Source organism: Hyla sarda, chromosome 2, assembly GCF_029499605.1.
Source record: "Hyla sarda isolate aHylSar1 chromosome 2, aHylSar1.hap1, whole genome shotgun sequence".
NCBI lineage: Eukaryota > Metazoa > Chordata > Amphibia > Anura > Hylidae > Hyla > Hyla sarda.
The window spans coordinates 308,019,227-308,033,036 of NC_079190.1; the positions used below are offsets into that span (position 1 = coordinate 308,019,227).

A 13,810-nucleotide genomic window follows, 5' to 3' on the forward strand; every position below is an offset into this window, starting at 1 on the left:
TCCAGATAGCACAACTTGATCCGATGAGTCCTTTGATTATTAGGGCCCATCTATTATTGTTACTGTTCTTCACAGGGAGCGCTCCTGTCTCCTTCCTTTTTATCTCCACCTGCTCCAGGCAAGCCCCTCTCTGGCTATTGGCTAGTCTGTTTCTCCTCTCTGTCTACATTTAGCGGAGTTTCCTCACAGCAGCTGCCACAGGGGACACTGAACTGTTCCTCCCTCCTTTCCTAGTCTCCTATTTTGTCTGTATGAAATGTATTTCCAAAATGCCCGGTTCTGCTGAACCCACTTGCTCTGCCTGCTCCACTGCTCCCCCAGACCCCCTGGCTCCCCGGATGCTCTTTCAGTTCCCGTGCATTCGGCCGCCCCTCCAGCCTGGGTTTCATCCCTATCCCAGTATATGGCTGACTTGACTCAAGTCTCCCGTTCGGTGGTGTCTGCCTTGAAGAGGTCTGCCCTGCGCCGACCCTCTAGAGGGTCCCGCTCCTCTTCTCCACATGCCTCACTCTCTCACAAGCGTACTAGGGTTGCTTCTTTTGACTCTTCCATTGAGTCTTCAGGTAGACGTGGGCGCTCCCCCCGTGGGTCTCGCCCCCCCCCCCTTGTCCTCTGGTCACAAACGTCGCTCCTCCAGAGGACGTTCCCGGAGTCGCCGCTCTGCCTCGCCAGAGCCACGTACTTGTTCAGGATCACCACCCTCCAGGGCTGCCTCCACTCGTCCACATTCTCCTGGTGAACTGGCGGATGAGGCTTCCGAATCTGCATCTGACTCAGAGGACCGCTCGGATACAGTTGAAACAGTGAACTCATTGGTTGCGGCCATAAGAGACACCTTTCACTTAGAGGACCCAGGATCTTCGGACGTGACTTCTGAAGTATCCTTTAATCGTGATTAACCAGCACCTCAAAGGTTCAGCTCTCACTCTGAATTTGACACCCTTCTGGAATCTGCATGGAAACAAGAGGTTTCCGGGAATGAAGAAGGTTCAAGAGCGTTACCATTCGCCAAGGACCTTGTCTCTAAGGTGGTTTCCCCTCCCTCGGTGGATCCACTAATTTCCCGCCTCTCTAAGGCTACTACACTGCCGCTAGCAGATGCGGCTGCCTTCAACGACTCGACTGACAAGAAGGTGGAGTCCTTAGCGAAGTTTGCCTCTGAAGCAGCAGGCTCTTCTCTGCTTCCCACCTTCTCCTCTGCATGGGTGTCCCAGGCCCTATCAATGTGGTGCTCAAAACTCCTTCAGGGTATCCCGGCGGCATCCCCCCCAGAGGATCTATATGCTTTTGTTCTCCAATGCTCTAAAGCTGGGGACTTTCTGTGCACAGCTTCCATGCAGTCAGCCCGTTGTGCTGCCTTTGATGTGGGTCTCCTAGCGGCCCTCCGCCGCTCCATGTGGCTTAAGGCGTGGTATGTGGATGCCGCCTCCAAAAGGTCTCTCACCGAGGTTCCTTTTACTGGTACCCGTCTTTTTGGCAAGCGCCTTGTCTAGATTATCTCTGAGGCGACGGGGGGTAAGAGTTCCTTGTTGCCTCAAAATAAGGCTCGCTCTATTTCCCAGAGGAAGTCCTCTTCCTTCAGGTCCTTTCGGACCTTTGGCCCCAGTAAGGGGTCTGGGCAGGCGCCTTCGCGGGACAAGAAGGCTCCCTTGTTCCGGGCGCGTCAGTCTTGGAAGTCTCGGACACGAACCGTTCCGCCCGTTTTTCGGCCAAATCGGGCAACCGCAAACCCACTTCCGCATGCAGTGAAGGGGAGTTTCTTGGTAGGGAGTTTTTGTCCCAGTTCCTCCAGGGGAACGTTTTCGGGGTTTCTATTCCAATCTTTTTGTGGTCCCCAAGAAGGGCGGTTCTGTGCAGCCAATCCTGGACCTCAAGCGTCTCAACCGTCATCTTCTCATCCGCCACTTCCGAATGGAATCTCTCAGTTCGGTAGTGGCATCAATGGAACAAGGGGAGTTTCTTGGTAGGTTGCCTACCTCCATGTTCCAATATTTCCTGGCCATCAGCGATACCTCTGCTTTGCGGTTCCGGAGGGGCATTTTCAATTCTTAGCCCTCCCCTTTGGTCTGGCCACTGCTCCTCGGTCCTCCAAGATCCTTGTGCCAGTGATAACCCTGTTGCGGTCGAGAGGAGTCTCAGTGATCCCTTACCTGGACGACCTTCTCATCAAGGCTCCCACCAGAGTCCAGACTCTGGAGAATGTGGATCTCACTCTGCAGACCCTGGATCGCTTTGGGTGGATGGTCAACTGGGACAAGTCTGTCCTCTCTCCCACCCAGTCTCTGATCTTCTTGGGACTTCAATTCAACATGGCCTCTGCCCGGATTTGTCTTCCGCCGGACAAACGACTGACTCTCCTGTCAGGAGTCCGCTCCCTTCGGGCCCAGTTCCCAGTTTCCATCCGCATTTGCATGGAAGTCTTGGGTCGGATGGTGGCGGCCATGGCGGCCGCACCATTTGCCCAGTTTCATTCCCGTCCCCTTCAACTGGCGATTCTTTCTTGATGGGACAGATCTCCTCTGTCTCTCGATCGCAAGATTGCTCTCCCTCGTCAGATCAGTCAGTCTCTGCTCTGGTGGCTCCGCTCCCCCCTTCTTCTTCAGGGGCGATCATTTCTTCCCCTCCACTGGCAGGTAGTTACAACGGATGCCAGTGTGTCGGGCTGGGGCGGTGTGTTCAGGGACTGGACGGTCCAAGGCCTCTGGTCTCCCCGGGAAGCCCTTCTTCCGATAAACATCTTGGAACTGAGGGCGATTCTTCTTTGTTTTCTTCATTGGGAGTCCCTGCTTCAGAACCGCCCTGTCCGCGTCCAGTCGGACAACGCCACGGTCGTAGCTTACATCAATTGGCAAGGCGGCACTCGCAGCTCGGCAGCCATGGCCGAGGTGACAAAGATTCTCCTCTGGGCGGAAAACAAGGTTCCGCCCATTTCAGCGATTCTCATTCCGGGTGTGCTCAACTGGGAAGCGGACTTCCTCAGCCGGTCCTCAGCCGACCCAGGCGAGTGGTCTCTACATCCAGAGGTCTTCGCGCAGATCTGCGACCTCTGGGGCATTCCAGACGTGGACCTCTTTATGTCCGAAACAATCGGAAGATTCTTCCATTTGTGTCAAAGTCCCGGGACCCCCTGGCTCTAGCCGTGGATGCCCTAGTGATTCCTTGGGCAAGGTTTGCCCTGCGCTATCTGTCTCCCCCCCCCCCCCTTCCGCTCCTTCCCAGGGTTCTGAGGAAGCTCAAAGCGGAGGACGTTCCCACCATACTGGTAGCTCCAGATTGGCCCGAAGGACATGGTACGCCGACGTGGTCAGGCTCCTGGACGGCGCTCCGCTGCGCCTTCCACTTCGTCCGAACCTCCTGTCTCAGTGTCCTCTTTGCCACCCAAATTTACAGTCGCATTTACATTTGATGGCGTGGCGGTTGAGACTGCGGTTTTGAGGGCCCGTGGTTTCTCTTCCCAAGTCATTTGCACCATGCTCAATTTACCACCATACCTGGCGGTCTTATTTTCGTTGGTGTGAAGCTCAGGTCTTGTCTCCTGTTACTTTTTCTGTACCCCATCTTCTCTCCTTCTTGCAGTCGGGATTGGAACTGGGGTTGTCTCTCGGTTCCCTTAAGGGTCAAGTTTCGGCCCTTTCTATTCTTTTCCAGCGTCCTCTGGCTTCTAATTCTCATGTCCGGACCTTCCTTCAAGGAGTGGCGCACACTGCCCCTCCTTATCGGTCGCCTTCTCCCCCTTGGGACTTGAATCTGGTTCTGGGCGTCCTCCAAGGTGACCCTTTCAACCCCTTAGGGAGGTGTCCCTGCGCCTCCTTTCTTGGAAAGTGGCATTTCTTGTTGCTATCACCTCCATTCGGAGAGTGTCTGAATTGGCAGCTCTCTCCTGCCGTTCCCCTTCCTTTTTGCCTAAGGTCGTTTCGGCCTTTCATCTCAATGAGGACCTTGTCCTTCCGTCCTTTTGGTCCCGCTCCTTCTCATCCTAAGGAGTGTTTACTCCACAAACTGGATGTGGTTCGGGCTGTTCGGTCTTACCTCTCTATCACTTCTTCGTTTCGTCAGTGCGATTCCTTTTTCGTCCTTACGGAAGGTCATCGTAAGGGACAACCTGCTTCCAAGGCCACCATTTCTCGGTGGATCCGGTCTGCCAATTTGGAAGTCTATCGCTGTAGGGGGAAGATTCCTCCCTTCAGGGTTTTGGCTCATTCTACCCGTTCTGTTGGTGCATCCTGTGCTCTCCAGAACAAAACCTCTGCCTCGCAGATTTGCAAGGCGGCTACTTGATCATCCTTGCACACTTTCTCAAGGTTCTACCGGGTTCATACCTTCGCATCGGCAGATGCTAGTCTGGGCCGTAAAGTGCAGGAAGCGGCAGTGGAACAGCCGTCTGCCTGACTATCTGCCCACCCAAGGGATGGCTTTGGAACGTCCCATGGTCTGTGTCCCCCAATGGAGCCGATAGAGAAAAGGAGATTTTTTAACACTTACCGTAAAATATCTTTCTCGAAGGATCCAGCTCCCGCCCTTTTGGGTTTCTCTTTGGTTCTCTGTCCGAGGGTGTGTTCAGTTATATCTTTTCTTCCGGTTCTCGGACAGTTCGTGTTTTTTCCTGTCGGTCCTCTCCTATTGCTCTGGTACTAAAACTGATTAGCTCATGCCTGGCGGCGGGTATATCCTGCTGGGAGGAGCCGACTTTTTTTGTTGCCATAGTGTCATACCTCCTAGAGACAGCAGCATACACCCATGGTCTGTGTCCCCCAATGGATCCTTTGAGAAAGAGAGATTTTACGGTAAGTGTTAAAAAATCTCCTTTTTTTCTACAGGTGCCGGGAGTTTCTCAGCAACAGCAGCATCACTCTGTTCTCTTTTCTTAGGTTGCACTGTTGGTCTGCTAGAGGCATACCTCCCTTCCTGCTGATCTTGTGGATATCTGCGGTTTTCTTTGGGTCCGCAGATTTGGTATCCACTGCTGTTGTGGGGTACTTATGTCTGTGTTCCTACAGATGCTAAAGGACCACCCTGTAGGTGTGGAGTCCACCTTCCCCTTGTTCGGTGGGGTGTACCTCTGGGTTTTCGTGATTTTGTTTCCGCAAGTTCTGCGGCGGTTGAGCACTTTTTTCCTACATGGGGCCTGCTCAGCTCCTCCCTATGCCTCCAGACGAATTTTCCGGGGTTTCGGTCCGGGGTGGCTCAGGCACCTATCCGTCACTTTCTGGGTTGACTCTCAACACATCTTGTAGTTTTTTGCCAGCCCCATTGTACAGAACTCCGATCCCTCCTGGGTCACAAGTGGCTTCTCCAGGCAGCGATAGGTTGCCATCAGGACTGGGGGGCCCTGTCCTCCCAGTGCTTGTCCTATGCTGTGGGGCAGTATTTCCCGGCTCCTCCTGTGCTTGGGGCACTTTGCCAATTCTCCTTCCACAGGGGGTACAGGGATCAGTATGCTAGGCAGGGGTCTGTACTTGAGTTTTTTCCTCTTGACCACCCTTGTTTTCCCTCCTCTGGAGCGTCCACTTTGTTTAATTTTTTTTTTCCCGCCGCGATGTTTGTCTCGCCGTTTCCTGCTGTACAGGTGGAATAGCTGGTGGGACCCTTGTTTTTTGCTGAAAGCATTCAACAGAGCCTTTTCCCTGTCTAGGCTTGTGGTCTTACGGTCCACTATCACAGCCTTGCTCCCTCTCTGTTTTTGATTGGCTACTGCTGCTCCCGCAGTCTGGCTCTCTCCTCTGTTGAAGTTTGTACAATCTCCCTGGTAGGGGTGTGTTTTTTCCTTCCCTTTTGTCAGCGTCAGTTGTACTGCACGGACACCAAAGTCTTCTGGAGTCATCCTCCCTGTGCATAGATCCTGAGACTCCCAACTGGGTTCTTATTTGTTTCTCCCTCTGTTCCCATTCTGGCGGGATGTTTCTTTAGTGTGCACTGGTCCGCTTAGACCTCTGGGGTCTAGGACTGGTTGGTCTCTTTCGCTTGGACTCTGTCCTAGGATGCGGGGGTGTACCTTCCTTTTCGGCGGCTCTTCCGGTTTCCTCGGGCCTGGGTGATGGTTCAGGCTTTGGGCATGTGGCCTGTTCCTGTCAATACTCCTCTGCGATCCCATTAGTTTGAGGCAGTCTTTTCTGTTCGGCACTTTTTCACTACTTCACGGAAGTTTGTCGCCCGGAGAATTTTTCGTGCACATTTGTTTTCCAGCTTTCTTTTTTCCTTTGGTATTTTGTTTCTCTATGTGACCCAGGTGTCTTTGGTCTCTACAGGGACGGCCTTTTCCTTGGTGTCCTAGTCCATCTCCTTGGACGTGTGTTCTTCGAGGATTCCAATTTATGGGCCTAGTGTTTCCAGCCTGGGGGCCTAGTTTGCGGGCATTGTGGACACGTGAGTCCAGTCTTAGGAATGATTCCTTTTCTCTGGTGGTTGTTTTTGCCACCCTAGGGGACTGTTTTGGTACGTCCCATCAGTTAGGTGTCCCCCAATGAAGAACGACCGAGAAAAGAGGATTTTTGTGTACTCACCGTAAAATCTTTCTCGTAGTCTTCATTGGGGGACACCGCACCCACCCATTTCTTCATCTTTTTTCCGGACTATTCTTTCCGGTTCTTAGGTTGTTATCCGGTATTCCTTTCTATGGTCTTTCAGACGTATTTCCTTGTTGGCTTCTCCTACTGCTTTGTGACAAAACTGATTACCTCACTGCAGGTGGGCGGGTATATCCTGCCAGGGAGGAGCCGACTTTTTATCCTAATGTCAGCGCCTCCTAGTGGCAAGAGTATATACCCATCAGTTAGGTGTCCCCCAATGAAGACTATGAGAAAGAGATTTTATGGTGAGTACACAAAAATCCTCTTTTTCCAATGTGTCGTGTTTTTTTTTTTAATTGAGTTTTCAGGCTTAGTAGTGGAGGCCGTCATATAGACGGAATCCATCACTAAGCCCGGGGCTTAGTGTTAACCCCAAAAACAGCTATCGCTAACCCCCAATAATTACCCCGCTACCCACCGCCACAGGAGTTCCGGGAAGAGCCAGTACCAACAGGCCCAGAGCGTCAAAAATAGCACTCCTGGGCCTAGGTGGTAACAGGCTGGCGTTTTTTAGGCTAGGGAGGGCCAGTAGCAATGGTCCTCACCCACCCTGGTAACGTCAGGCTGTTGCTACTTGGTTGGTATCTGACTGGGATTAAAAATACGGGGAAACCTATGCGCTTTATTTAATTTTATTTATTTATTTTCAGCCAGATTCCAACCAAGCAGCAACAAACTGATGTTACCATGGTGGCCGAGGACCATTGTTACTGACCCTCCCCAGCCTAAATAACGTTAGCCTGTTACCGACTAGGCCCAGGAGCACCATTTTTGATGATCCGGGCCTGTTAGTACCGGCTTTTATGGCCGGTGGGTACCGGGGTAATAATTGGGGGTTAGCGCTAGCTTTTTTTGGGGCTAACTCTAAGCCCCAGCTTAGTAATGCATTCTGTCAAAGACTGCTTCCACTTCTAAGCCTGGAAATTCAATTTAAAAAAAAACACGACACGTTGGGGAAAAAACATTTTATTTTAAAAAACACTCCTCCACAACCCTAAATAGCCATTTTATTAAAAGAAAAAAAATCTTGTTTATTACCACAGTCCACCGAATCCTCCGTAATCCTCTGCATACACGGATCTGAAAAGAGAAGAAGAAAAAACACCCCAAAAAATGGGTTAGGACATTTTTGGCGCTCTGCGCTGGGGAGAGCACGCATAATTTGATGTCTTTCCAAACAGAGAGCTTCCAATTGTTGCAAAACTATATTGTTGCAAAAATATATTTTTTGAGAAGTTTCCGTCATGCCCCCTCCCATAGACCTGAATGGAGGGGTGTGGTGTGACGTCTCCATCTATGGAGCAGTGCCTGTCACAGCAAGTTGGGTGCTGCACGGAGATCGCGGGGGTCCCGCAGCTGGGATCTATCCTTTGGGTAGGGGATAAGATGTCCAAAGCCAGAATACCCCTTTAAGGGCTTAACTTCTGATGCACAGCTATATTTATTGTATATACCATAATGCAACATTATTTATATGTTAAACTTTCTTCATATTACCCTCCCTAATATAAAATGTTGCTTTATGTCTGCCAGATACAATGGACAAAGCTGAAAACGCATCCAATTTGTTTGGTAAGTTATCTGTGAATGTCTGTTCAGGGGTGTGGAAATTTTATAAAAAACTACTTGTCCACTGGACTAAAATGGAGCAAAATCTACTCGTCCCTTGTGACGATCCACTTGTCCGAGCCAATTTTCGCTCTTACGCTCTTGTTTTTTCCTCCTTGCCCTGTAATAGCCATAACTACCTACTATAATGATATCTTTTAATTTTTCAATAACATATTCTCCGAACCGAAATATATACCGGTATTAGGTGAAGTGAAATTGAAATAGTAAAAGATGCTGCTGCTTACCTGGGCAGCCAAGGGGGTACAAGGACCCCCAGGTCTGCCCCAGTTATTGTCAGAGGCACGTCCTGATATGCTGCTTGCTAGTGTAAAACTAGCAGGCAGCATATATCTGCAATGCTTTGGAATACTAAGTATTCCAAAGCATAAAATAAAGTGAAGAAATATAAAATAAATATAAGTGTATAAAAACAAGAAGTATAAAAAAAAGTGTAAAAAAAAATAATAAAAACACTTTTATTAAATAAATATAATAAAAAATAAAAGACTTCCGATTCCGGCGCCATGCAGTGAAGACGCGCGGAGAGCTAGCTCCTTCCCCGCATACCGCTTCAAAGGTCTATCTACCCGCAAAATACGTGGCTACAGCCCCTTTGGCCGACTATTCAGGGGGCTTGCTATATATGGACAAGTTCCTGATACCAATGGGGCGCACGGTCTCACGGAAAGGGAGACAGAACTATACAGGCTCCCGTAGCAGCACACGCAGCATGGCGGCGTCTCCCACCTCTAGTCGCGCCACCTCCCCATCTCACTCTGAAGATAATTTTGCATATTTGGTGGGTTTTTTTTTCTACGCCATTTACATTGTGGTTGAGATAACATGTTAGTTTCATACTTTAGGCCGCCTGATCACAGCAATACCAAATTTCTATAGTTTACGTCATATTTTACAAATTAAAAAAAAATTCTCAACTTTTTTGAATTTGTAATTTTTTTTTACCCCTGTAGCTTTAATTTTTTTTCCACATACCAGGCTGTATGAGGGCTCATTTTGTGCGCCATAATCAGTTTTTTTTGTATCGGTACCATTTTGGTATTGATCTAACTTTTTAATCACTTTTTAACTTTTTTTTTCTGAAAATTGCAATTCTATGGTTTGGTACTTTTTTTTTACGTTAACCGTACAGTATATATAATGTTATATTTTAATAGATCGTACAATTACGCACTAAGCAATACCAATTATGTTTATCTTTATTATGTTTGCATGTTTTTATATAGGAAAAGGGGGTGATTTGAACTTTTAACATGGAAGGGTTAATGTGTGTTTTTTTTATTACTTTTATTAAAACTTTTTTTTTCTTTTACACTTTATTAAACTTATAGGAGGAATCATTAGATTCCTCATACAGATGAATAGAGTTCTATTGAACTCATTGATCTGTGTGCTCTGTGATCCATTGATAAAGCCTGGTCCAGCCAGGATCTATCAATGACAGAGCCATGGGACGGCAGGGAACAGAGGTATGCCCTGCGACTACCTCCATAGTGGATCGCCCCCCTGCGATCGCGCTGCGGGGGGGGTGATCCACCCCAATAGCCCACCAGGGAGCATACGCATGTCCCATTAGAAGCCACTGTCAGCTTTGACAGCTGCAATCTAAAGGGTTAATAGCCAGCCGCGGCGATCGCCGCATGCTGTCTATTAGCGGCGGCCCCCGGCTACTGAGAACAGCCAGGGGCTGCAGAGTATGGACCAGGCAGGAGTCCAGAGCCCGCTCCATACAGACTGCTGAACGCCACAGGCTAGTTATTATCGGCGGTGTGAAACTTGCGCCCCGTGCAGACGTGCGACCGCTCCTCCCCTCAGCTCTCCAAAGCTAGAGCTGGGGGGGAGCGAAGGCAGAGGACGCAGGTCTGCATGGGGAGCAAGAAGCCACGCTTTGCTCTCCATCCTCCGAGAGGGGGGATGAGGGGACGTGTCTTAATTATCTCCTGCAGACGTGCGGTGAAAAAAATAAAACCCATGGCTCTGCCCTCTACGTGCGGTGAAAAAATCTAACTCATGGCTCTGCCCTCACTCCTCCCCGCTCTGCCCTCGCTCCTCCCCGCTGTAGCTTCGGCAAACTTCGGAGAGACGAAGGGGAGGAGCGGTCCGATGTTTTCACCGGTTTGATTTTTTCACCTCACACCGGCCCTCCGGGCTAAGGGCCGGAGTAATTCACCTGCCCGGTGCCGGGAAATGCATGTCCCGGGTGTCGGACGATAGGAATTCCACATCCCTGCTGTTTGTGCTTCAGACACTTTGCACTAAGGTTATTATATGTCTGATCTGGTATGGCTTAATTTGCAGATGCTTGATAAAGTTGAAATTGAGATGAAAACCTGTGAAGATCCTCGACCACCCAATGGACCGTCTCCGATAGCACTTGCAGCAGGACAAAGGTGAGAGGCCTTTTTCTACTCTTTTGCTATATTTAATATAGTTTGTTGGGATTAGCACTGTGATACTAAATTTTATAATTCTGCTTTTTTTGTATTAGTGAATATGGGTTTGCAGAGAAAGTGGTAGAAGGCATGTTACTAGAGATTGGCTGTGTGATCATCAAGATTGAGTCTCAAACATTTCGCGCATCACTACAGCTTTGGCAGCTTCAAGGTTACAGTGTTAGTCCAACATGGCAACAAAGTGATTTACGATTTACCCGCCTTACCCATCCACAAAGAGGAGAGGTAACTAAAAGCTTTTAAAAATACAAGATTAAAATGAGCAATATAAGAGGCTGTATCTAAATGTGGTTTGTGTTCAGGTTCTCACATTTAAGCAAGTGACTTGGCAGACCTTGCGCATTGAAGCTGATGCATCTGAAAGTTGTGAAGATGTTCCCAGCACTCCTCTACGTCTTCTTACCAGTGGTGGAAAATTGAATGTTGCCCTCAAAAGAAGAGTAAGCAGAAATAACAAACAAATAAGAGGGAAGATTTATGAAAACTGTCTAAAAGTAAAACACTTATGAATTATGGTGCAGCATAAATTTTTCAACAGCAGAAATGAAAGCTGTGCTGTGATCAGTTGCAACAAGGTTGGACAACAAGGACAGCTTTTCTTTTTGATGGCGTCATAAATCTTTAAAATCTCATAACAAATATACACAATTGATCCCACAATTTGTCCTATTTTAAAATCCTGCCCAGGCTGCTGGCATTTAAAAAACCCTAGACTTGCCTCCCACCTCTCCCCTGGAGCCCCGGTATCTTGCCTCTGGCCTCTGCTGCGGTCATTTTCCTGATTTTCAGGGGTTGACATGACTTAGGTACGACCGGGACTGGGCCTCAATTGGGGAGATTTATGAAACTTGTGGGGAGAAAAAGTGGCGCAGTTGCCCATAGCAACCAATTAGATTGCTTCTTAAATTTTTCATAGGCCCATTTGAAAATGAAAGAAGTGATCTGATTGGTTGCTGTGGGCTACTGCTCCACTTTTACTCTGCACAAGTTTTCATAAATCTCCCCAAATAGGTCACGCTGCTTAGCCAAGGTGGGACATTGCTGCAACAGACTTTCAGCTAATCTGCTGTCTGACATAGTGACTCTAGCAACCAGAAAGAGGACCGCAGCATAGGCTGGGAGCAGGATACGTTGGGCGGTAAGTGGAGTTTTTAATTTTTTTTTAAATGCCTGCAGCCTAGACAGGATTTCAAAAATTGTGAATTCCATCTAATCTAAGATAAAGGGCATCTTTCATCGGCAGAGATAAAAAAAATTATACTTATCTCTTATGTAATTGCTGTTTGCAAAGTTATAACATTATGTTTTTCCTCTAAGCTTAAAAGTTGTGGTGGCCGTGCTGAGCTGCAACATGCATACCTCCTCTGCTCCACCCCTTCCTAGCCTTTCTTGATTGATGTACAAGGCCCAGTGCTGGAAGCAATGCCCTGTTCATCAATTATACAGGGTAGAGGAGGAAGCTGGTGAGCTTACCACAACCTCCATTACTCTTGACTTTAGAAGAAAAATAGGACTTTTATAACTGTGCTAACTAGGGATGTCCCGATACCATTTTTTTAAAGACAGAGTACGAGTACCGATACCTTTTCTTAAGTACTCGCCGATACTAAATTACTAGGGCTGTACGATATGGGGAAAATGTGCGAATACTATTATGGGCCTAAATATTTCGACTTCGATATGTGATGCGATATAATAAATAAATAATGAAATCCCCTGCCTTTTCATGTCCAATCTCCTCCATTTCACATCTATCCACCTAATTTATGTCCACCGCCCATTTCATATCTCCCATATTTAACTTCTATCTCCCCCTGTCACATTCCCCCCCCCCTGCGACATTCTCTCCCCCTGTCACATTTCCCCCTGTCACATTTCCCCTTCCCCCTGTCACATTTCCCCTTCCCCGTGTCACATTTCCCCTTCCCCGTGTCACATTTTCCCTCCCCGTGTCACAATCTTCCCCCCGTGTCACAATCTTCCCCCCGTGTCACAATCTTCCCCCCGTGTCACAATCTTCCCCCCGTGTCACAATCTTCCCCCGTGTCACAATCTTCCCCCCGTGTCACAATCTTCCCCCCGTGTCACAATCTTCCCCCCGTGTCACAATCTTCCCCCCGTGTCACATTCTCCCCCCCGTGTCACATTCTCCCCCCCCCGTGTCACATTCCCCCCCCCCGTGTCACATTCTCCCCCCCCGTGTCACATTCTCCCCCCCCGTGTCACATTCTCCCCACCCCCGTGTCACATTCTCCCCCCCCCCCCGTGTCACATTCTCCCCCCCCCGTGTCACATTCTCCCCCCCGTGTCACATTCTCCCCCCCCCCGTGTCACATTCTCCCCCCCCCCGTGTCACATTCTCCCCCCCCCCGTGTCACATTCTCCCCCCCCCCCCGTGTCACATTCTCCCCCCCCGTGTCACATTCTCCCCCCCGTGTCACATACCCCCCCCCACGTGTCACATTCTCCCCCCCCCCGTGTCACATTCTCCCCCCCCCCCCGTGTCACATTCTCCCCCCCCCCGTGTCACATTCTCCCCCCCGTCACATTCTCCCCCCCCCGTGTCACATTCTCCCCCCCCCGTGTCACATTCTCCCCCCCGTGTCACATTCTCCCCCCCGTGTCACATTCTCCCCCCCCCCGTGTCACATTCTCCCCCCCCGTGTCACATTCTCCCCCCCCCCCCCCGTGTCACATTCTCCCCCCCCCCGTGTCACATTCTCCCCCCCCCCCCGTGTCACATTCTCCCCCCCCCCGTGTCACATTCTCCCCCCCCCCCGTGTCACATTCTCCCCCCCCCCCGTGTCACATTCTCCCCCCCCCCCGTGTCACATTCTCCCCCCCCCCCCGTGTCACATTCTCCCCCCCCCCCGTGTCACATTCTCCCCCCCCCCCGTGTCACATTCTCCCCCCCCCCCGTGTCACATTCTCCCCCCCGTGTCACATTCTCCCCCCCGTGTCACATTCCCCCCCCCCGTGTCACATTCCCCCCCCCCCCCCGTGTCACATTCCCCCCCCCGTGTCACATTCCCCCCCCCGTGTCACATTCCCCCCCCCCGTGTCACATTCTCCCCCCCCCCGTGTCACATTCTCCCCCCCCCCGTGTCACATTCTCCCCCCCCCCGTGTCACATTCTCCCCCCCCCCCGTGTCACATTCTCCC

General features: G+C 50.1%; 1 protein-coding gene across 6 annotated transcripts in view; it reads left to right on the plus strand.

The window, feature by feature from the left end:
* Nucleotides 1–13,810, plus strand: part of LOC130356321 (bridge-like lipid transfer protein family member 3A) — a 191,677-nt gene that overhangs the window by 55,875 nt on the left and 121,992 nt on the right. For 3 of the 6 annotated variants that reach the window (XM_056557651.1, XM_056557647.1, XM_056557650.1), the window contains 4 exons: nucleotides 8,100–8,138; nucleotides 10,494–10,585; nucleotides 10,684–10,873; nucleotides 10,951–11,088. In XM_056557651.1, coding sequence (XP_056413626.1) covers nucleotides 10,494–10,585; nucleotides 10,684–10,873; nucleotides 10,951–11,088 — 420 coding nt within the window. In that variant the 5' untranslated portion in view covers nucleotides 8,100–8,138. The remainder of the gene's footprint in view (nucleotides 1–8,099; nucleotides 8,139–10,493; nucleotides 10,586–10,683; nucleotides 10,874–10,950; nucleotides 11,089–13,810) is intronic. The other 3 variants (XM_056557648.1, XM_056557652.1, XM_056557649.1) reach the window with 2 other exon arrangements.